This window comes from Podarcis muralis, chromosome 5 (assembly GCF_964188315.1).
Source record: "Podarcis muralis chromosome 5, rPodMur119.hap1.1, whole genome shotgun sequence".
Classification (NCBI taxonomy): Eukaryota; Metazoa; Chordata; class Lepidosauria; order Squamata; family Lacertidae; genus Podarcis; species Podarcis muralis.
This window is the reverse complement of record NC_135659.1, coordinates 51622750-51645252: the sequence shown is the minus strand read 5'-3', so window position 1 is coordinate 51645252 and position 22503 is coordinate 51622750. Positions and strand designations below refer to the sequence as shown.

General features: G+C 43.4%; 1 protein-coding gene across 3 annotated transcripts in view; it reads left to right on the top strand.

Annotated features, from left to right (window-relative positions):
* Positions 1-1252: 1252 nt before the first annotated feature.
* DMAP1 (DNA methyltransferase 1 associated protein 1) overlaps positions 1253-22503 on the top strand; it is a 35813-nt gene continuing 14562 nt past the window's right edge. Inside the window, exons 1-8 of one of the 3 annotated variants that reach the window (XM_028733708.2) lie at positions 1253-1407; positions 3721-3830; positions 4849-4940; positions 6324-6519; positions 7614-7772; positions 9712-9879; positions 12114-12299; positions 16437-16508. In XM_028733708.2, coding sequence (XP_028589541.2) covers positions 3729-3830; positions 4849-4940; positions 6324-6519; positions 7614-7772; positions 9712-9879; positions 12114-12299; positions 16437-16508 — 975 coding nt within the window. In that variant the 5' untranslated portion in view covers positions 1253-1407; positions 3721-3728. Of the gene's footprint in view, positions 1415-3720; positions 3831-4848; positions 4941-6323; positions 6520-7613; positions 7773-9711; positions 9880-12113; positions 12300-16436; positions 16509-22503 lie in introns of all 3 variants that reach the window. The other 2 variants (XM_028733710.2, XM_028733709.2) reach the window with 2 other exon arrangements.

Genomic DNA, 22503 nt, shown 5'->3' with positions numbered 1-22503 from the left:
CCAACTCCTAGGGGCTGAAGTCTCTTCATGCCCCCCCTAAAATATTTAAGGGGCTCCCTCCCCAAGTTGATGGGCATTGGCATTCAAATGGTGTGTGTGTGTCATGTCTTGTGATCGATTATGTGGGGCGGTGCTTACCTGGACCCCCTTATTTTATTCGAGTTGGCACTCCTGGTGGCTATGTGTCCTACTTTACAGAGGATGCTCCTCTACTTCCCACCCTGCACTTTTAATTACACCTAGAAAAGAACTGGCAGTCAGTAAAGTTGGAATAAAATCAGAGTAACATGATACTCCATAAAACTGACTCTGGTAAAAAGCCTCATAACTTCAGTTTGAACCAGCTGCATTTTTTGGGTGCTTTTTGAAAGCAGCCCTATATAGAACACATTGACATCTCCGTGTAACTAAGGGATGTGTTACCCTGACTAGTTTTGCTTTCTCTAGAAATCAGTGCAACTGACATGATAACAGCTGGGCAAAAATAGTCCTGGCCATAACAGCCATTCAGTAACCTAAAGCACTGGATCCAGAAGTTCCCAATTGCAGAAGTCGGCTGCAAATTACTGTATAGACTCTGTGAGAAGTCTGCCCTCCTCCCCTCTCGCAGTTAACCACTGTCTCTTCAAATTATGGCATAGATTTTCCAGGGGTCTGTCCTCCTCCCTTGGGTTTTTTTCCTCCTTTGGTGGACTACAGCTCCTATCATATCCTTTGCCTTTAACATAGATATTGGAGAATAAATTGTTTTGTCTGTTTAAATCAGACTGGATGTGTTTGATTTGTAGCTATTCTATGGAAATACCACTAAGATCACTTGTGGGAATAAATATTGTACTAAAATTCCTAACTTTTTTTAAAAAGGAAAACCGTTATGGCGATCGTCCAGTTTAAGAATTTATGCAGCGTGCGTTAAGGGGAGGACGGAAAACGTGCTTACAGTAGCATTCCCTGCTTTTACCTATACTGTACTGTAAAATGCAGCTTCAACGTACAGGCAGCCTTACTTTTTAATAGCGATGCTCTGACATCGACTGAGGGGCGTTGCCTCTGTTTGCCACGCCCCTTGTATAGTAAAAATCGCATCAGAATCTGACACAAACAAAGAAATTGCCACCCGCATTCTACTTTAGTGATATTAGTTTTACGCCTATTCTCCACCCTGTACTTTATCGTCAATATTTTAGAAAGTTTTTTCCACTTCAAGCGGGGAAACGGAACCAGCAACTTCGAACTCTTGACGCTAGCCGAGCCACAATTGGTGTTGCACGTTCGGACCCAAGTGGGAAACGATTCTCGGATTAAACGGGGACCGGAAGTAGCATTGGGATTCCCGTATCGGCGCTGCACAACCGGTGTCCGCTGCTGCTGGTTTAGGGTTGGTAGCGCGTGAAAGGAAAGTGTGAGGTACGGGGTAAGGAAAATGGGAATGTGCGCGGGGGATACGCTGGGAGTTGGGACTGCGTAAGAAACCGTGAAGAGCGGGAAACTTGAGGCGCGCGGAGTTGATAACATGGTTTGGGGAGCCTAGGGCCATTTGAGCGGGCTGCAGCGTATGTGGAGGAGAGCTGGGGGTGTATCTTTCATTAGTATCCGGTGTCTTTTCCCTTGGGGCTCCGGAACTCCAGAGCTACCATAGGAAAAAGTCCACGCCAAAACATCATGAAAAACATACATTTGTCGAAATGTAACGCTATCTCAATACTATTCCAGAAATATTGTTCCATTCATAATGCAACAATTCAGGCCAAAGGTTGAACTCCCGAATTCCAACGAAGGCTGCCATCCTAGCCCCACATGCTTGGGAGTTTGCTCCATTGAGCTTAGGAGGACTTCTGTCTGAGTAGACATACAGTGGTACCTCGGGTTACATACGCTTCAGGTTACATACGCTTCAGGTTACATACGCTTCAGGTTACACACTCTGCTAACCCATAAATATTACCTCAGGTTAAGAACTTTGTTTCAGGATGAGAACAGAAATCGTGCTCCGGCGGCGCGGTGGCAGCAGGAGGCCCCATTAGCTAAAGTGGTGCTTCAGGTTAAGAACAGTTTCAGGTTAAGAACGGACCTCCGGAACGAATTAAGTACTTAACCCGAGGTACCACTGTAGTTAGGATTGCACTTGACATTCTTATCAGGGAGCAGCGGGGCGATCTAAACTGCAGCCAGGCATTAGTGGGAGAGGGCAGATGGGCAGAGACACTGCCTCCTCTGCAGCCCCATTGTTCACAGTGACTTGGGCAGAAGGCAAGAGGGCAGGCAGAAACCTGCTCTGGGAACTGCTATAGTTTCAGGTCCAATGCCATCAAGTGACTGCAGGAGTGGACAAAGCAGCAAATAAAGTCTGTGTTATTGTCTGGGATATCTTTAGGCCCGTTTTTAATAACAGGGATTAAGGTTTGTTCACGTATATTTCAGTGGCCCACTTTGCACATCTCATTATACCATAGTTTACAACAAGTAATGGTTTAATGTGAATGAGCGGCATCCTGGTTCAAATGGACAAAAGTTCCCACAGCAGTCCTACCCCACTCCTACCAGTGCTGTGCTGTGGATATGGCTCTACACAAAGCATGAGTGTATCTAAGATTTGTTGTGGTCACCCACTCATGTTTCGTTTGGAGAGGAACAAGCCACGAGCCCAGGTTTGGATCATATAACTAGCCAGACCCTGACTTGTTTTGTCTGCAGTGCAGCAGGAACAGAGTAGGAATGCTGTAAGAATGTTTGAGCACTTGTCATGGATGTAGCCAGGATTTTTGTGGTGGGGGCAGGCCTCAGCTATGTATTTGTATTGGTTTAGAGGGGGCAGCTGCCCCCCTTGGTTACGCCCATGGCACTTGTTCATTTTAAACTATAGTTTGTTTTAAACTATGGTTTAATGTGACATGCAAACCAGGCCAGTATCCCCTTCCTAATGTTTGTCTGTACCTCCATATTTCAGTATAATTGTTTGTTTAAACAGAATTTTATAAACAGAATTGTTTTGTTATGATTTCTTATTCAACTTCTTTTTCTATTTTATGTCGTTTCTGGGCCTGGATACCATTATATATATTGGACAGTGGATGCAAAGGAGCTCTTTTATTTAACTCTTGCTAATCAAGTTTGACACCAGGCATGTGTGTAATCTACTAAATTTTCTAAATTTTGGTTTGGCTAGATTACATAGATGTGACTGTGTTTATTTTTTTTCCTGCTTCAGAGATTCAGGTTTTCAAATAATTTGTCTGCTGCTTTTGACATAGACTGTTAGGAGGGAATGATTGGTTTGTAGTGATAGAGATAGCGAGGAGCAACCATAGTAGACACAGACACGTAGCTGACACGAAACGTCCATCCCCTACGGGAAGTCTAGAAACTATGTTCTAGGATTCTAAGTCTTTATCAGATGATGCCTGTGCTTTTCACATAATGCCAAATATCAGGTTCTGCAGTTTGGTGGAAAACACACGGGTGCATGGAATAAACAAAGCTCTGGTCATTAGTCCCATGGGTATAGAAGTTTCATGTGTCTGCCAAGACTGTTGCAGGTGCTTGTATTTTCTGTAAGTTAACTGTATGGAGAAGAGAAAATTAATTCCTAAGTAAGTAGGTAACAAGCAGTCTGTTGTATGTAGAGGGAGTCAACAAATTTTGCAGCTAATTTTCTGAAGGCTAGTCTGTATCCTTTTGGTATTCACTTAATTTTTAATTATGCCTTGATTTTTATTTCAGGTGACAAAATGACTACAGGAGCTGATGTCCGGGATATATTGGAACTGGGGGGCACAGAATCTGAGAACATAGGAACTATTAATAAAAAAGATATCATCAATTCTGATAAGGTACAAAAGGGGTGAAGAAAGGGGATAGGAGGAGAAGAAGCTTTGTGCTTGTAATTCTAAGCTATATGCATGCAACATGATCTTCTTCTTTTGGATCTTGCCAGCATGATTGCTGCATACAGCAATATTGTTTACCCTATTCTTGAACAGGTTGTGAGGCTACATTCCTCTTAAAAAATAGAAATAAAAGATCAGATTCTTTTTCTTTTTTGAAATATAACACATTTTTCAGCATCCTCATTCTGTGCTGTCCCTATAGTTCTGTATTTGAGTGTCTAAAGAAATTAATATCTCTGTACCTGCTGGTGAAAGCAATGTGGTATCACTTATTTCAGTTTTGTTTCATCTATATACAGCATAAAGCTGGGATGCATAATTTGAATGTCCTTTTTGGGCATAAGGAAAATAGCAATCCATTCTACTTTTGTTAATGATATTTACATTTTGAATAATATTCTTTACACTAGGATTTGCAGGGTCTCAGGAAACCTCTCAGGCTATATTCACTGAAGGGCTCCTCTCTCTTACTTTTTGCTGCTTTATGTTTATATTTGCAGCATTGTTTACATTGTTGAGTATAAAAGAGAAGCACACCTGCAGCAGAATGGCAAAAATGTGGAGGGATGGGAGAATTAGGGAAAGTTGGGTTGTCTGCGGAACTTTGGGAGGTCTGGTTGACACTGCAGGTATTGTCTGTCCAAATAGAAATTCTGCTACCTTCTTAATCCCCACCTCCAGCATTTTGAGAACTATGAGTAAAGTAGGAAGTGAAGACTTTGCAGGGAAGCAAAATACAAACAACATCCTCTTGCTGCTCATATGTTTTTGTACCGAGAGTTTAAGCTTGACTAAAGTTAGATCAATAAAGCTGGATTGTGATGTTTTGAGACATTACATAGGAGAGAACAGATGCAATCTGTCAGATGTAAAAATCAGAATAAACAGAGACTGATGTTTATACTCCCACATAATTTTGGTGTTAAGGTTGCACAGCCTTTGATAAAACCTTATTTTTCAGAAAAAATCCAAGAAGTCATCGGAGACCCTCACATTTAAGAGACCAGAAGGAATGCACCGGGAGGTCTATGCACTGCTGTACTCTGATAAAAAGTAAGTTTTGTTACCTGGATAGTTGGTGTTTTCCTTAAACCAGCCTCTCATCTCCTAGGTATTTGGCAGGTGAGAGCCTTGACAAGTCTGTTCTTGAAAATTTACTTTCTCCAGCTTTCGATAGTGTTTTTACCTTTAGCCCCTTCCTAGACTTGCTCTACTGGAAGTGCTGTTTCAGCATTTTTTATCTCCATGATCTAAATGTGTGAAGCCCTTTTGATATGTAAAAAATTCAGAGGTTGAGGGCATGGAACTCTCCTTTTAAAAAGAGTGTTGGGAAATACTGAACTATTTACTGTCTGGAAGAGCTATAGTTTTTGATTCTGAATTTTCATTTTGGGTCCATGAACCTTAGACAATGGAAAGTTCGCATAAATTGTAACAGATTTCTCAACTCTCACATGCTGTTTTGTTCCTTGAATTTATCTGTATTTTCAAACTTTCATCTGTTTGTGGTAGAAGATGAAGGAGAATCAGAAGCAAGTACGGGGCGAGAGATTTCAGAAGCTGGATTGTAGGAAGGCCGTGCTATTATGCCTTGCCTAAATAATGTTTTAGGAGCACTATGCTTTGTGGATTCCTAGATTGAATGAAAGAAGCAGATTTTCTGTATCCTGTAGTATTTGAAAGTGCGTAACAGGAAACCATGGTTTTCCATTAGGAGAATGTGCTGTGATTAGCCTTTAGCTTGTATTTAACTTCTAAGAGGTCTCTTCCTTGCTATCAGGAAAAATGACACCTTAGAGGTGATTATAAGACCTACTTTTTGGTTTTTTTGGTTGGCTTTCTCATCTTTTGTAGAGGAACTGAACAGATGGGAATAAATGGCCACTAGAGCTAACCTTGCTGCCCAGTGAGCCTTTAATGATCCCACCAGCTCCATCTTTTCTAGCTTCAAGCAAAGAGGCATCCTATTCCTGAAACATACTTGTTCTTGGGATCTGTCCTAGGAGATCTTTGGACATGCTCTTTTTTTAAGGTTTGACAGTTCCATTTGTCCTTTTTTTACTCTTCATGCCAGTGAACATGAACAGCAACTTGAGGAAGTGGAAAACCAGGCTACGTGTCAGCAGCAGCTGCAAGCAGAGCTGCTACTAGCCAATGCACATCCAGGCTAAATAATGGGGAACAGGACTGATTGCAGACTCTGTACCTCACTGGCCTATGTTCACGTAAGAGACTAATAAATTGTGACTCTCTTTGGTCTGTGGAGCTTTGGGTTGTGTGCTGAGTGTGTCAGATCAATCTACAGTATACAGAATTGTCCTGGCTTTACACTGATCTTTAAGCATTCCTCAGAGATCATAGAAGGAGATTAAATATGCAAAATGAGCCTCATGCAGACAGTAGGTTCCATTAATTTGTACCTTGTCTTTGTTTCAGGGATGCACCTCCCCTTCTTCCAAGTGACACAACGCAGGGCTACCGCACAGTTAAGGCAAAGCTGGGATCTAAGAAAGTGCGGCCTTGGAAGTGGATGCCTTTCACCAACCCTGCTAGGAAGGATGGGGCCATGTTTTACCACTGGAGGAGGGCAGCAGAAGAGGGCAAGGATTACCCTTTCGCCAGATTCAACAAAGTATGAAGGCTTAATCAGAGCTTGTATTAAGTATGAAGGCTTGAACAGGGCTTGAGAAATGGGAGTGAGTGGATAAATTTCTGCCAAAGTATCTCAAAGAACATCTCCAAATACCCTCTTTCTTTCACTTGCTATCTCTAGGGTTAATTCTCATACCAACTTCAAAAGTGTAAGACTGATTCTGGTATCACAGGACATTAAACTCTGCAGTATTCTTTAAATTTTTTAAATACTTGAGTCCTGTGGGGCGTGTGCACTGTTGGTACTTATCAGTGTCCACACTGAAAGTCCTGATTTGGAAGGCATCTAAGTAACATTGGGTAGTGCCTCAAAGCCACAAGTTAAAGTTAGCATGAAAAAGTCACGAAAAGTTAGCAACTTTTCACGTAGGAGCGTGCTTGTGTGAACACACACACACACACAAACACACAAGATTATGTGAGGTCAGATTGGATCAGGAACATTGCAAACTTTATTATACTGTGACATCTGAAACTGAAATTCTTTCCAGTAGAGTTGGCACCCCGAGGGTAGAGTTGAACATTTGCTAGATTCCCAAACAAGCTTTGCACTTCTGCTTTTTATACTTCTGATGTAGTGCCCCGAGTGGAGGTTGTGTTAGGAGAGAGGCACATTCCTCAGATGTGATTATCACGTGTACATCTTCCCCCTGTGTTATGTTGAAAGCAGAAAAAGTAGATTATCAACTGGGAACACATCTGTGGCTGTTCATATCTTTAGTCTAAAGAGATAGCATTGAGTAAAGGTGCATTTGCCCCCAAGATTGAGGGGGCCCGCCATGTGTGACATCACACACGTAATGCATGTGCAATGTTGCATCGTCTGGAGGAGGCCGAGTGCTCTGAAGCCACTAAAGCTGCGCCACATTCGGCTGTGTGCTCAGCCTCCTCTGCCCCTTAAACATTGGGGGCCCAGGATTGAGATTGGGGCATAGAAGAGGGCAACTGGATTTCTTTCCTGTGAAATCAAGGGTTTGTTTTACCTTAAAGTAATCCTGCTAGAGGAAACAATCCTGCATGAGGGGGAGCATGTTGTGCAAGCCGTCTCATTCAGTCTGTTCTTTCCTTCTGCAGACAGTGCAAATTCCAATTTACTCAGAACAGGAGTATCAGATGTACCTTCATGATGATGCTTGGACCAAAGCTGAAACAGATCACCTCTTTGACTTATCCAGACGGTTCGATCTTCGCTTTGTGGTCATTCATGACCGTTATGACCACCAGCAGTTCAAAGTAAGTGCCTGTCAGCTAATACCGTCTACAGTGAAGTTGCCATGGTGCAGTTTGTTGAATAAAAATTATTTCCAATTTAAGGATCTGCAGACATGGAGAATGCAGTGTGCTGGTTAAAATAATACATGCCTGTTAAGGGTTCCTGAATTCTCTTCCTCTCTCTTTCACACAAGTTTTGTGTGAAACATTATAAGGACCAGCTGCATTGGGTAAGAGACTTACAAAAGCAAGGGAAAGCTGGGTTGTTAAGCTCTGAGAGGCATCTCAACAGTGTGTATTTGAAGGTGGGATGGCTAGGACAGAATAGGGATTCTGTTGGTGTACTACCCACCCTGTCACTCAACAGTCTCATTTCTAGCAGGGGTAATCTTGGTGTTGGAGTCCTCTCAGCTTGTTGTGCTGGAGAACTTCAACATTTATGCTGATGCCTTGTCAGGACTGGCTCAGGTTTTCATGGCTGCCATGACAACCATGAGTCTGTCCTAAGTAATCTGGCCCTACCCATGCTGCAGGGCACATTCTGGACATTCTGTGCTGGATTGGATTATCGTGATCTTAGTGTGGAGGAACGTTCTGTTAGTTCCACTGTCATGGACTCGCTGTAGCTCATAACTTTAGTGGGTGTGTGGGTGTGATTAAGAAGGTCCACCCTAGGAGGCAAGGTATCTGGAGTGTGTGTTGGCATCTCAGATCATGGATGAGACAGATTATCTAGATCTATTTCAATCTGGTTTCAGGCCTGGTTATGGGAGAGAGAGGGCTTTGGTTGCCTTGGTGGATGACATGCCAGGAATTGGACAGAGGGAGTGTGTCCCTTTTGGTTCTGCTGGACTTTTCAGCGGCTTTCAATACCAACCTGGGATGCCTTGTTGGAATGCAGTTTGGAGACACTGTTTTACAATGGCTTTGTTTCTTTTTGGAGGGGTGAACTTAGAAGGTGGTGCTGGAGGACTCCTGTTTGACACATTGGCTGTTGACCCTTGGGGTCTCTCAAGGTTGTGTTCTGTCCCCCATGCTCTTTAACATTTACATGAAACTGCTGGGAGAGGTTGTCTGGAGTGTTGAAGTTCAGTGTCACCAGTATGCTGTTGACACCCTGCTCTATTTCTCCTTTCCACCTAAATTCAAGGAAGCTGTCTTGATTCTAAACCAGTGTCTGTCATCAGTGATGGACTGGATGAGGGTGAACAAATAGAAACTTAATCCACACAAAACAGAGGTGCTCCTGGTCAGTCAAAAGGCTGTGCTGGATGGAGTTGTACTCTCCCTGTAGACATATGTTTGCAGTTTGCGTGTGGGTGTCTCCTTTATTCAGCCCTGGGCTCTCTGGTTGGGAGCCTCCCTTACTCCAGCAAAGGAACAATCAGCAACCCACTTTAAGCTCCCAGTAGCTCCTTTGAATCCCCACCCTTACTTGCCCTACACCTGACGTCATGTGCAAGTAGAAGAACTAAGTTGATTAAGCTAGAAAAATAATTTTAGGGTTTCTATTGCTGGGTAACTGATTAAGTGAAGTGAGATTGAGAGTGTTAGTGAAGATGTTGCCATGGAATCAGGGGACATGGAACAGAGGATTTTGGAGAATGGCTATATTTTTAATAAAATTGTATTGGTGAGGGAAGAATCCAGAATATGCAGTCCTGTCTTGATTTGTAATTATTGAATGAAGAGCAACAAAGCCTTGAATGTAGCATGGGACCACTGTATTCTGATACCTAGGCCTGGATACTACTGCCCAGAAAGCGATAAGTTATTGGATGCTTTGCAGATACTGGAAATAAATAAAACTATTTCCTGTGATAGAGTTCACTCATTGGCGCTGATTACAATCATTTTCCTAACATTTCTCTGATGCTTTGTTCATGTTGCATAACTTTAAGCTATTTTTTCATGGTGTTAGATTTCTTTAAGCTTAGTTGTATCCTTGTTCTCTCCTTAGAAGCGGTCAGTGGAAGATTTAAAGGAGCGCTACTATCACATCTGTGCCAAGCTGGCCAACATCCGTGCTACCCCAGGCACTGACCTGAAAATCCCTGTTTTTGATGCTGGCCATGAAAGGCGCCGGAAAGAACAGCTAGAGAGGCTATATAATCGGACACCAGAGCAGGTAATGTCAGGAAATGTTGCAAGGCAGCCTGGCAATAGCTCATCATTTCTGGGTACTCCCCAGTGCCCTTCAGGGCTGCTAATGTGACTCCAGTTGGAGGTAGTAGTAGGTGCACCTGCCATTCTTTAAGTGTGATTTATCAAGTAATGGTTATACACATATTAAATGATCAATGTGAATAATGGAATAACTACTAGAAAACAAAGTACCGTATTTTTCGCACAATTGGACGCACCGGACCATAGGACGCGCCTAGTTTTCAGGGGGGGAAATCAAGGAAAAAATATGATTCCCCCCCCCCCAGCTCTGGGAGCAGTGGACAGGCTGCACACAGCCTGTGCGCTACTCCAAGACCTTCTCCCTGCTTTTGCGGGAGGTGGCGGAATTCCCCCATCTCCCGCAAAACCCCGCAGGAGGGAGAAGGGACTGACTCGGCCAGTCAGTCCCTTCTCCCTCCTTGGGGAAAAGCCCCCAAGAGCTGCGCGCTCTGTAAAGGCTGCGCGGCTCTTGCAGGCTTTTCTGAGAGGTGGGGGAATCCCCCCACCTCCTAGAAAAGCCAGCAAAGCCGCGCAGCCCCTTTAAAGAGCGCACGGCTTTTGCCTGCTTTTGCGGGAGGTGGGGGAATTCCCCCATCTCCCGCAAAAGCCCGCAGGAGGGAGAAGGGACTGACTCAGCCAGTCAGTCCCTTCTCCCTCCTTGGGGAAAAGCCCCCAAGAGCCGCTCGCTCTTTAAAGGGTGCGCGGCTCCTGCGGGCTTTTCTGCGAGGTGGGGGAATCCCCCCACCTCCTAGAAAAGCCAGCAAAGCCGCGCAGCCCCTTTAAAGAGCGAGCGGCTTTTGCCTGCTTTTGCGGGAGGTGGGGGAATTCCCCCATCTCCCGCAAAAGCTCGCAGGAGGGAGAAGGGACTGACTCAGCCAGTCAGTCCCTTCTCCCTCCTTGGGGAAAAGCCCCCAAGAGCCGCTCGCTCTTTAAAGGGTGCGCGGCTCCTGCGGGCTTTTCTGCGAGGTGGGGGAATTCCCCCACCTCCTAGAAAAGCCAGCAGAAGCCACGGAGCCTCTTTAAAGAGCGCGCGGCTTTTGCCTGCTTTTGCGGGAGGTGGGGGAATTCCCCCATCTCCCGCAAAAGCCCACAGGAGGGTTGGAGAGTAGCGGGAAGGCGTCGCGCGCCTTCCTGCTGCCCCCCATCGTCTGGGGCTGGCGATGGGGGAAGCGCTGCTTTCCCCCCCGCCAGCCTCAAAGAGCAGACTCTCCTGGCTTCAGCGGAAGCAACGGGAAGCCTCCGGAGCGCAGGCTTCGGAAGCTTTGCCTTGCTATCGCTGAAGCCAGGGAGCCTGCATTCGCTCCATAGGACGCACACACATTTCCCCTTAGTTTTTAAGACGGAAAAACTGCGTCCTATGGTGCGAAAAATACGGTATGTTAAAATACGTTTTATTTGATTTTTGTCTGAGAAGGATAGAAGCGTAGTGCTTTTTTTAGGATTGAAGTTGTTGAGCTTTTTTAGGTGGGCCGGATTAGGTCCCCGAAACGGATTTTGGACATGTCTGCACTACTACTGTATGGGTACTTGCATTACCTGGAGAAAAACAGTTGCTTTCATGAAACACCTGGACACGCCATCATTTTGTAGCTTGTAGCTTGTATTTTGTAGCTCGTAGTTTGGTGGTGAAGGTGCTGGCAGCAACTGCCTGATCTGGTATTGGCTGAGAATGTTAATAAACATTCATATTTCTGTGGAAACGAATCAAAGTGAAAGGTAGGTTTGACTGTGTTAAACACACTCAGAAAGCTCTGTGAGGGTATAGCAAGGGCAGCCTGTGTGCTGAAAATGGGGGAAGGGGCCAAGAAAGGAAAGGCAGGGACTTGTAAATTATGTGTGGTGGAAGAAAGTGAGACTGTGAAGAGCCCTTATATAGGCAGGAGATATGAAAAGAGAGACAATGAGATAGTGACATTAACAACGTAGAATCTATATACTATAGCCTGCTATATACATTGTGAGAGGTTTGGAATCTGATTGGCTGTGGAATCTAGTGTTTCAAGGCTTCATGAACCTTTAAAAATTGCTTGGGTGAGAACATTGTACTATTTGTTGCTGCTTTTGTCTCTCTAGTAGTATATTACTTGGCTCCCAGAAGACCACAGGGCAGGTGAAACCCAGGCCAGAAGCACATCTGTTGCCATTAAGTGGCCCCTTTGGATTGCTTTTCCAGTCATGTTTCCTTTTCACCTGTAGGTGGCAGAGGAGGAATATCTAATCCAGGAGTTGCGGAAAATCGAAGCCAGGAAGAAAGAGAGGGAGAAGCGAACACAGGACTTGCAGAAACTCATCACCGCCGCTGACACCACCACTGAACAAAGACGTGCAGAGCGCAAGGCACCCAAGAAGAAGCTGCCACAGAAGAAAGAGACGGAGAAGCCTGTAAATATCTTGTGCCTGCCCTCTTTGTTAGGGCCCTACCTTGCCATTTGTCTGCCATGGCCTGGGGCAGGGAGTGAGGGGTGGTTTGCCAGTCCTCACCATATAAGCATTGTTTCTGTGTTTTTGTTTGTTTCTTTTTAGACCCTCATATCTCTTGGGGTGTGGAGAAAAGTTGGGTTTCAATCATATTGCAAGCTGCAGAGGGATTTCGGTTAAGCTGGAAGGACTTGAAAATGATGCACTAGGAAGGAGAGAAACTGGACTCATGCAAAGCCCTCTCAGAGAGCAGGCAGTTCAGTGGTTAGTGAATACACAGCAAGGAACTTGCTCTTCTTTGTGCCATGCAGCATAGCAACACGAGGGGAGATTAGGGAAATTTGAAAGTAGCACATTTTTCAGCTGGTTTCTTCTAAAAAATTACAATTACAGGATGAGGTAGTGGTCAGACTCCCTTCTCGGGTTTCCCAGAGCTTCTGGGTCTGGCATAATTGACAGGCTTGCAGAGGAATTGAAGCTCTTCCAATCTAGAGTTAAGCCAATATTTTTGATATGTTAAAAGAGAATGATCTTTAGTTGATGTTCCTGCCCTCACCTAGAACAAGTGTTTTTATGCCTTCCTAAAACCTCAAGATGGTAGGTGTAAATGGATAACATAAGGAGCAGCATTGACATTCATTTATTTATAAAGAAAAAATGATATACCACCCACACACAGAACACCAAGGTGGTGTACAAAAAATACCAATGTAAATTCAATGCCTCTTTGCCTCTACCTTTGCTGTGTTCAGTTGTGAACTTCTCACTCATTCTATGAAATATTAGACCACAATATGATTTACATGTTGTGAGTGGTGGAACAACGGAATGTCTTAATAATATATGAAATGTCTAGCACTGTGTTTTATTTAGAATACACTGTGGAATTCCCGCATTGACGCCATGCAGTTTCTGGGGAAAGGACTCTGCCTTTCAGATGGCTCTAAGGAGGGAGATGAGTAGGAAGAAGCCACTACATACTTAAAAAAGAAAAGAAAAAAAAGTGTGCACCACTTTGTGTCACTACAGGCTTACTGCTTGTTAGGACTGCTCTGCTGACTTGGGTTGGGCTGCCCTGAAGGTTTGTGGTTTCAGTTTCCCTTTGCCTCTTAGTCAGCCAGATTGTTCCATGCCATACAGCATGTGGAATCAAATAGCCACTCAAAATGCTTGAGGCGTGTTTGGCTGTCTCCCCCAGTATTGCCTGGGGCCCTTGTGCCTGCCTATAGGTAAGCACCTCAGGGCTCCTGAAGGCAGCTTCTGTTGTTGCACTAGTGCTGTTTCAACCATGACAGAGTCCATTAGGAGTCAATTACCAACTGTAGCAGGGAAACGTGTGTGTGTTTTTTTGAAAAAAAAAATGCATTTTAACTAAGAATTTGAATTGAGGGCTGTATCAGCATCATCTCAACAAAGGGAAGTCATTTACCAAAGAGTCAATTGAGGTTGAAGCATTTACAGCTCATGCTGGCGTGTGAGGGATAGCAACCTGTTTAATTGCTCTGATGTGAGGTGAAGACAGACTGTGCAGTGTGGGAGGGAGTTAGTGTGTCCCTCATTTTCATTAGGGATTAGGCGGATAATTGTCAAGGGGAGATGGCAGGGGCATGCCCAAAACTGCTCCAGGATTCTCTTGAACAGAATAACATGGAGAAGTTTGGTTGCATCAGTGCCTTTAGTATGGAGCGGAGTTTGCAGGTCCCAGCATGCATTGCTGTTGATGCGGTCGGTGTAGAGTTTATCTGTACCCCCTCCTGCGGCCATCACGGTAGTCCATCTTTCTTGCTTTGGCTTCAGGTCACCCTAGGCACTAGGTTCAGTTTATTAACTAAGGGCTGCAATAAAGTGTTCTTTAATACTGTGTGTGTCAGGCGAAAGAGCCCCCACAACAGATTTTGACTCTTTGGTGAAGGGCCAAATGATAAAGGGAATTTGTCATCTTATCTTCCCTCCGGTGTCCCGAAGGGATAGAATAACTAATTTGTTGTAATCAACACAGTTTCCTGGGCTGTGAATGGGGGCTTTCCTTTGTTTGCAACGTGGGAAATCAAATAGCAAAGCTTCAACAGGTTAGGTCATGGCCAAACACAAGTAAGAAAGTTTGCTGCTAAATGACGGGAGATAATTCCCTGCTCAGCGAATTATCTCAGTGATTATTGTACTAGTCATCAGTATTTCATTGGGTTCACAGAATATATCAGTTGTCTCATGGATGATCCATGGTATATCTCTTTACAATATTGAAATTTCTGGGTGGAAAGGCTTTTTTTATTATTATTAATAGAAGATGTTCAATAGAATGATGTGTTGGACTGGTTACAATTTTTCTTTTGAGAAGCATATATGTATCCAAACATATATGTATCCAACTCAGCCCCTGTCTTCTGACTTCCAGTCAGCTTTAACAGCTTCCTAGGATTACTATAGCTCCCTTTTAATTAGCAAGACCCACGTTATTTGTAGGGAAAGATAGAGGGATCTGCAATAGGGCTTATTATGTTGGGTTTCTTTCTTCCTCTGCTGAGGATATGCACACACGCTTTTAAAATTATAGCTTAATTGTCCAAGAATTTATTGTATTGAAGCATTTGTGAATCTGCAGTGTTTAAACAGCGGATAAATTACATGCTTAGCTTGTAATGGGAAAATATTTGGCTAGAAGAGAAAGACATTATTCCTGGTGAAAAATGCAAGGCACTATGAGATGGGTATATTTCCCCACAGCATGAAGTTCATGCAGGGAACAAATGGCTAGAACAAGAATAGTAAAGTTGTTTAGTACAAATGGTACAGAAGTTAAATAGTTAATGGAAAGTGATACTAATCCTGGTTTATTGGCCGTAAACATGGAACAGAAAACATGCAATGATCAGGTGGGGAAAGTTTAAAGATATTCTTAAACAAATCTTAGATTCTCAGGATTTTGAGAAGTCATAATTTTGCATTTCAGAGTTGCACTCCAAAATATATCCACGCTTGGGACCATGCAGGGTTTTAAAACCTGCTTTGTATCCAGGTTTGTAGTTATACTAGCGTGTTGTGAGTTCTACAGGTCAAGACTATAAGGTTGCATTCAGTGTAGTGTTAAGGTGAATGTTCTGTCAGTGCAAGGGTTTCCTTTGCTCTGCTGAACATTCTTTTCTCTCCTCATGCGTCCCCAAATCTGTTCTGGGGGGTTCCCCCAACCCTCTGGTTCAGATTTGGATCACAGGGAGGAGGAAGGGAGAAATCCCATTGTACTAGAGCTAATCCTTGTGCTTGTGCAAGAATTTAATTGACTATTGCTATAATGCTTTAGGGCTGGGAGCCAAAAGGCATACCCTCCAATATTTCGCATGAAAATAGGGACATTCTATGCTTTAGAAATGTCCCTATCTTCAGACTGTTCAGGTAGCAATGGGCATTCTACTGTATGCAGCATAGTAAAATGATTGAGGCTAAAATAATTCAGAATGGATCAAAGCAAACAGATTTTAAACCAGTGAGCAAATCAGCGTGGTGGTTGACCAACTTTGTGTAAAATGATTCATAAAAGTAATTTTATCTATTGGAGTCTGTTTTCAGGAATTGGGCAAAACAAAGATGTAGAAGTTAAGTGAGGTTTTGGAGACCCGGGAGACCTGAATAGCATTCTTACAGTCCTAGCTAGTGTGAGGCCCTGTAGATTTTAGCCTAGTAGAATCTTTGTGGTTCATCCGGAAGAGACTGCTGTTAGGGTAGAGCTTCTTTTAAGGACAGTGTCACATGTTATGTCAGTATAGTTTGGGCTATTTTGTTTCGCCTAGCGCTATGAAACCCTTTCCATGCCCCACTGGTTGTTTTAGATGCAAATTTCCTCCATAATTTTTAGTACATTCCTAGTACGGCTAGATTTGTACCAGCAGAAATTGTTGATATCTTAACATATCAAACCCACCTTTGGCAATTTAAAAGGCCTTAAAATTAATGGGTGCAGTTCTCAAAATCCATAGTTTCCCCCAGTCTTGCTTAGCAGGGCCTTCTTAGTGCAGACATTGACAGCTGGCTCTCTGTCAGAGAGTGGTCTTTGTACATCCTTTTGCATTTCCTTTTCTCAACATATGCTGTCTCTTTCTCTTTTAGGCTGTCCCAGAGACTGCTGGCATCAAGTTTCCGGACTTCAAGTCTGCAGGTGTCACACTGCGGAGTCAGAGGGTAGGCTACCATGTTGGTTGTTGGAGCCCTGTGTGGATGCTTGATTGCTTTCATTTCCTATTTATTCTCCTTTTAAAGCTGTTAAAGGTCCATTGGAGTCTGGGCTGTAATATCAATGTGGGTTCTGGCTGGTCTCAGAAATAATAGCTGTGTGTTTGCACTAGAGGCCCACTAGAGGTGCCAGTTGTGCATGGCTGAACTTGCTTCTTTGCTCCTTAAGCCTCAACTGTTCTGACTATGTCTCTGCGCTCTTATGCTTCCATCTGAGGTCAGGTTATCATGCCTGATAATGGGACCCCAGCAGAATATGTAGCCAGGAGAAGAGTCCTGAGAAAATCATTGGGAAATGAATCACAAGCTAGCTCTGTCTTCTGCAAACTGCACTGTTTCCACAAGTAGTTTTAAAATAAAAATTAGACATATGGATTTTGCAGCATTCTTCATGAGAAGAAGCAGTTGGGACAAAATGTCTCTTTTGAAGTTAATCAGAGGGCATTTTTAATATTACAATGTTAACTCGGCAAATAACTTTCTGTTTCCCCATTCTGTTGCTTCATTCTCTCCCCCCCCCCCCCAATTTACATAATGGCTCTTTTTCATAAAAGATAAACGAGGCAAAGGTATAAGGTGCAGCTTAGGCCCACTCACTGTGCAGCAGTCTCCCAGCCTGAGCTGACAGAGCTGGTCTCAAAGGTTTTGTTGAGGACTCCCAGACTGCTGGTTCTGAGGGACTTCAACATCCATGCTGAAGTAATTGGCTCTGGGGTGGCTCAGGGCTTCATGGCGAATTGGCTACAGTGCATATATGAGAAATCTGTTGCTGACAGTAGGTTACCGTATTTTTCGCACCATAGGACGCACCGGACAATAGGACGCACCTTGTTTTAGAGGGGGGAGAACAAGGAAAAAAAATCTCTCCCTCTCTGCCCAGTGCCCCTTCAGCGAAGTGGCAGGAGGCGCTGCACAGAGAGGGGGAGAATTTTCCCCCTCTTGTTTTCCCCCTCTAAAACAAGGTGCCGTTTAAGGTGCGTTCACACGCCTTCAGGCGGCTACCTTGGAAGCCTGGAGGCTTCAGGTTCCTTTCGACCTGCTCTTTGGGGCTGGTGGGGGGAAGCCCACCACCAGCCCCAAAGAGTAGGTCGGGGAGCAGCGCAAAGGCGCGCGGCTATAGAGGCTCCTGCCATAGCCGCATGTCACCTCTCCAGCCGGGAGAGGGTCGCTGGGGGCTTTCATTTTTGAAGGGGAAAAAGTGCGTCCTATGGTGCGAAAAATACAGTAATTGGTGTAACTTTGGGATATGCCTTGGAATGCTACTTGGAGCAGCAGCAGGGAGGTGAGTGGCTATGGCTTGGTTCAGCCTTAATAACAAACCATGGTTTGTTTGCTTTGAGCATGAGCCTTGGGTTTACATGGTCTTCCCACCTCTTTGCAAGTGAGGAGAGGAGATTGAAAGCAATTTCTTGTTTTGTCCAAACCTGAGGAAACTGTAGTTTCTCCCCTTTCAAAAAGAAAAAAGGAAAAAAGGAAAGATTGGAGAGTTCATGAGACTTTCATTTGAAATAACTGTCTCAATCAGGCCAAAGCATTGAAGTGAAATGTTCTGGCAAGGTCACCAGGTTTTCCACAGTCTTCATCATAGTCCAGCATGGACAGGGACTTTGGCTTATTAGGGAGGCCTGGGTTTAGTTTTGCAGAGATCCTAGACTATTAATTATTTGAGTCCCTCCTTCTGAACTCAAACCTGTGCCATCTTTATCAGCTTCATTTTATGCTCAACATAGTAAGCAAGATTTTATATTTTTAGTTATTTTCATGCAACTATAAAACTAAAGATTAAAAAACCCATCCACCAGCAAGGGTTTCTCATGTTCTATATTATTAGAAGTACTTCATTAACAGAGTTTGTCTTTTGCCCAGGACCATTTCCCCTCCCTTCAAAGATCTTGAGATGCCTAAAATTTAAGACCATAGTCATATGCCAAGACTGGTCATTGGTAAATCTAGCTCCATTACTGGGATATGTTGGCATTAAATATCAACATTGTTTTGGCTAGGGAATCACTGGGTGAAAAGATATTGGGTGATGAGAATCGACCTTTGACCACTCATTTAACCTTGTCTGAGGTCCCAGTTCATGCATTAGGAGTGTAGCACGGCTGCCATTGCTTTGTAATTGGATCCTTTGCTTCACTGGCAAGATTCACAGGGCAGAACTGCATAGAATGGGGGGATAAAATGCTAAGTTAACATCAATGCACTAGTGCCCAGCCGTTCCTGCAGCCATGCTATATCCATAATCTCTTAATTGGGCCTCTGTCTTCAAGGGTTAATAGTTTTCTCTATGCTGCTGGCACTCATGGAGTCTGGAGGCTTTACCAATATTTGTGTGGCATTTCCAAAGCTTCTGCAAGTGATTGTGATTCTAAGTGTTGGCCTGGATTGGAAAAAGCTGGCTTTATTGGGCTGTTATTTCTGCCAGTATGTGCTTCGATGCCAGCACTCCCACCTCTGTTTTTGATTGACAAGGTTTGGAGATGGTGTGCAGTGTGACATACGCAAAGGTGAGCAGACATGGAAGCCCTGGGGAGCAATTGGGAGAGGATTTGTTAACTGCCTGGATTAAGTCCTCTTTCTAAACAGCTTGTTCAGATTTTCTTCTGCAGTTTCTTGCAATGGAGAAGCAAGGGGCAGCTTTGTGTCTAAGATCAACGTGATGTTTTCTGCATAATAGTGAGGAAAACAATTTGCTTGAATATCGTTAAAAAACCAGTGCTTCCCCAGTTCTGGCTTAATGAAGATCTTACAAATTAACAGATTTGTTTGGAAGTGCCCTGATAATGTCCTGTATTCTTTCCTACTCCTGATAACTTCCTTAATTTGATAATAGTCTTTTAAAGCTTGCAGAGTAACCAAGTGCTGGCAATCAGGAGTTTAGAGAAATTTGAAGAGGGGGAAAGTAGTTATCACTACAAGTTCTATACAGATTTTTTGCTTCTACAATTAATTATCAGAAATTAACAGCTGAATTTGGTTTTCAAAAGACCAAACCTGATCATTGTAGTCCTTAGAGAATTGAACAAAAGCAATCTTCCCTTCTTCAATCCCTTCCTCAACCTCTTGGGAAGAGTGGGGTGTAGTAGTCACTTTGAAAAAGGGGCAGTTTTGTATGATTCAAATAGATTGTGTGCCAGAGAATTTGAAATGTGTGCACAAATTTCATATCTCCTCTCACTTTTTTTGGAGAAATTTATTCCTGTAGACTTTCATGCTGCCAGCTTAGAATAGAATGAAGGCTTTAAATTTGTGTTCTCTCTGAATGTGGACTTCTTTTATATTTAACCTTAATGTTCCCTCTGTGTTAATATACATTTTGTCAGGCAATTTTGGTGATACGTTTTCTTGCTACCCTATCCCCCTTGCTAAAGAGAACATTGGCAAAGAATAGGTGTGTGTTTGTGTTCTGCTTTGGGGCTCTTGCCCTGAGTCTATGGGATGAGGCAAGAGGTCTGGACTCTAGACTGCTAAGTCTTTGATAATGAGGCAAAAACAGTAGGATAAAAGAAAGTTCTTAGCAGCTTCAGAGCCAGGGAGCGCACTGGGAGATGCTGTGGCGCAATTGTTTAGTTCACAGCTGGACACCTTCCACCAAGAAAGGCTTCCAGCCGGCAGTTTTACTTGTTACCTGCTAACTAGGATCTTGTAGACAAATTGGTGGTCAGACCAATTAAAAAGAAATAGGGGGAGAGGGAGCTTTCATTCCCATTGATTCACACATCCACCCTCACTGGCTTTTAAATATTTACTAGCCAACTGAGCACTTTTTTAGCACTGATTAATGAGGTACAATCTACTGTGGTGCTTGCTTTCTCGGAGCACGGGGCTGGGGTGGGGGCTAGGATTGTACTACGCATTCAAGATAAACGAGTATTTTGGTCAAAGCTTGGCACGAGGGAGGGGGCGGCTTAGGTATGTGTATATATTAAATGCATGTTCTCAATATTTGATTTGTTTCGCTGTGAAGCGGTTGTGTGCGCTGCCTGTTTACTCTTCACCAGAGGCCCTTGGCCATGCGCCTTCTCTCTGACATTAATGCAGAGCCAGACCTCATCAGCTGCTAACGGGGGAAACATCTGTCTTTCTTCGCTTGATCAATACTGTCCCTTCAGAGGCCGAGCCTTGAAAGCAGTTACATAAAATACCAGTAATATTTATTTGGATTTGATAAATTTAATTACTTGGAACAATTAATAATTTATCTCTTTAGTATTGACTGTGCTGCAAGGCATTTTGGTGAGATAAGCTGATGGTAATCAGCACCTTCTTATTAGCCGGAAATTGTATGTTGCCACGATGGGAAAAGACTTCCAATGGTTAGAAAGATGAAGTGTTCTTGTTGCTTTTACTGACACATTCATGTAGTAACAGCGTGCAGAGCTAGACTCCACTACACAAATGTGTGAGATAATAGCTTGGGACATGGAGCACGTGGCAAGATGGGCAGAAAGTGTGATTTGAATGTCATCTCTGTTTTACTAACAGATATTGAGCGCTGAAGCAATACAACTCAGAAGTATTCTTCTAACCCTTCATCAGTATGTCCAGTACTGTGGTGGTTCTCAGATCTTTTACTTATGGGAGACTGGTTGTAAAAAATGTGGGGCTTGTGTAATACTGTCATGCCAGTGGATAGGATTTCTCCTCCTCCCCATCTGCTCCAAAGGGTCTCCCAGCTCTCTGGAGGGAATTTGGGGAGATTGCGGAAGGAGGAAAGGAAGGGTAAGCAGAAGTTTTTGCCGTGCCAGTGTGATGCCACAAATGGCTGTCACCCTTGATTAATTAAAAGATGAGATTTCATAAGCTAGAGCTCCTGATCACAAATGCACCAAATGGGCAATGAAGGTTTCATATGAATGTGCAAGTGTGTGTGCACCCACTTACCCCCTGCATTTGGGGCCAAATTTAAAGTGCTGGCTTTAGCGATTGAAGTCCTAAGTCCAGGTTATGTGAAGGACTGCCTGTACTTGCATCAGGCTGCCTGAGCTTTATGATAAGTTATGGACACTATATTTTCTGAACTGTAGATTAGAGGCTAATGGGTATCAAGAAAAGGCCTTTTCAGTGGTGATCCCATAGTTACGGAATATGACCACCACCCTCCGCCCATGAAGTGACTTTTACTTGCTTTTTAAATTCTTTTTTAAAAAATAGTTGTTGTTTTACTGCTAACTTTAAATGACTTAATTATATGAATGAATGCATATGTTCTATTACTGGTTTTATATGCTGCCTTGGGAGGACTATTGTCCTGCCAGGTGGAATGTAAATCTTTAAATAAACAAATACCTGATACCTGAATTACTAGTTTTGCTAATAATATTTGCATATATTTGTTTATTAATTCTGCCTATAGTGCACTTCTGAGATTTAGCTCTAGGCAGAAGGTTGGACATTGAAAGGCTTCTGGTCCTTTCAGAATATTGGGTTTGGGGCATGTACCCATGTAGTAAGGTGTTAAGTTTTGTTAGAGCCCATTATTTGCCAGTTTTACCTCTAGGCATGTGCCAGATTGCTTAACACAGCCTGGAAGTAATTTTTGCAGTGTAATCTTGGAAGAATTTGGTCCCCAATCAGAGTCAACCTTCCTGTGATTTGCGTATAGTGAAATGCAGCTGTGAGTGAAAGAATTTCCTTAAAAGTGAGCTGTCATTACAAAAATAACCTAGAATCCACATAAAGGAAAAGACAGCTGAAAAGCGTAAATACTTTGCATAGCTGTGAACAATCAAATACTAAAGGAAGAACTCTACTCAACCTGCAGCTGTGACTGAAAAATGCCAAGAGGATGTTGGGTCACATAAAGGAAGGGAAACCCATATGGAAAATATCCTAATGCTCCTGGACAATTTGATGGTTCCCTCTTATCTGGGTAATGTCTGCATCGCTGCTCGCTTTATCCTTCAAAGGAAATTACTCAGTCGGAGCTTGAGAAGGTGAT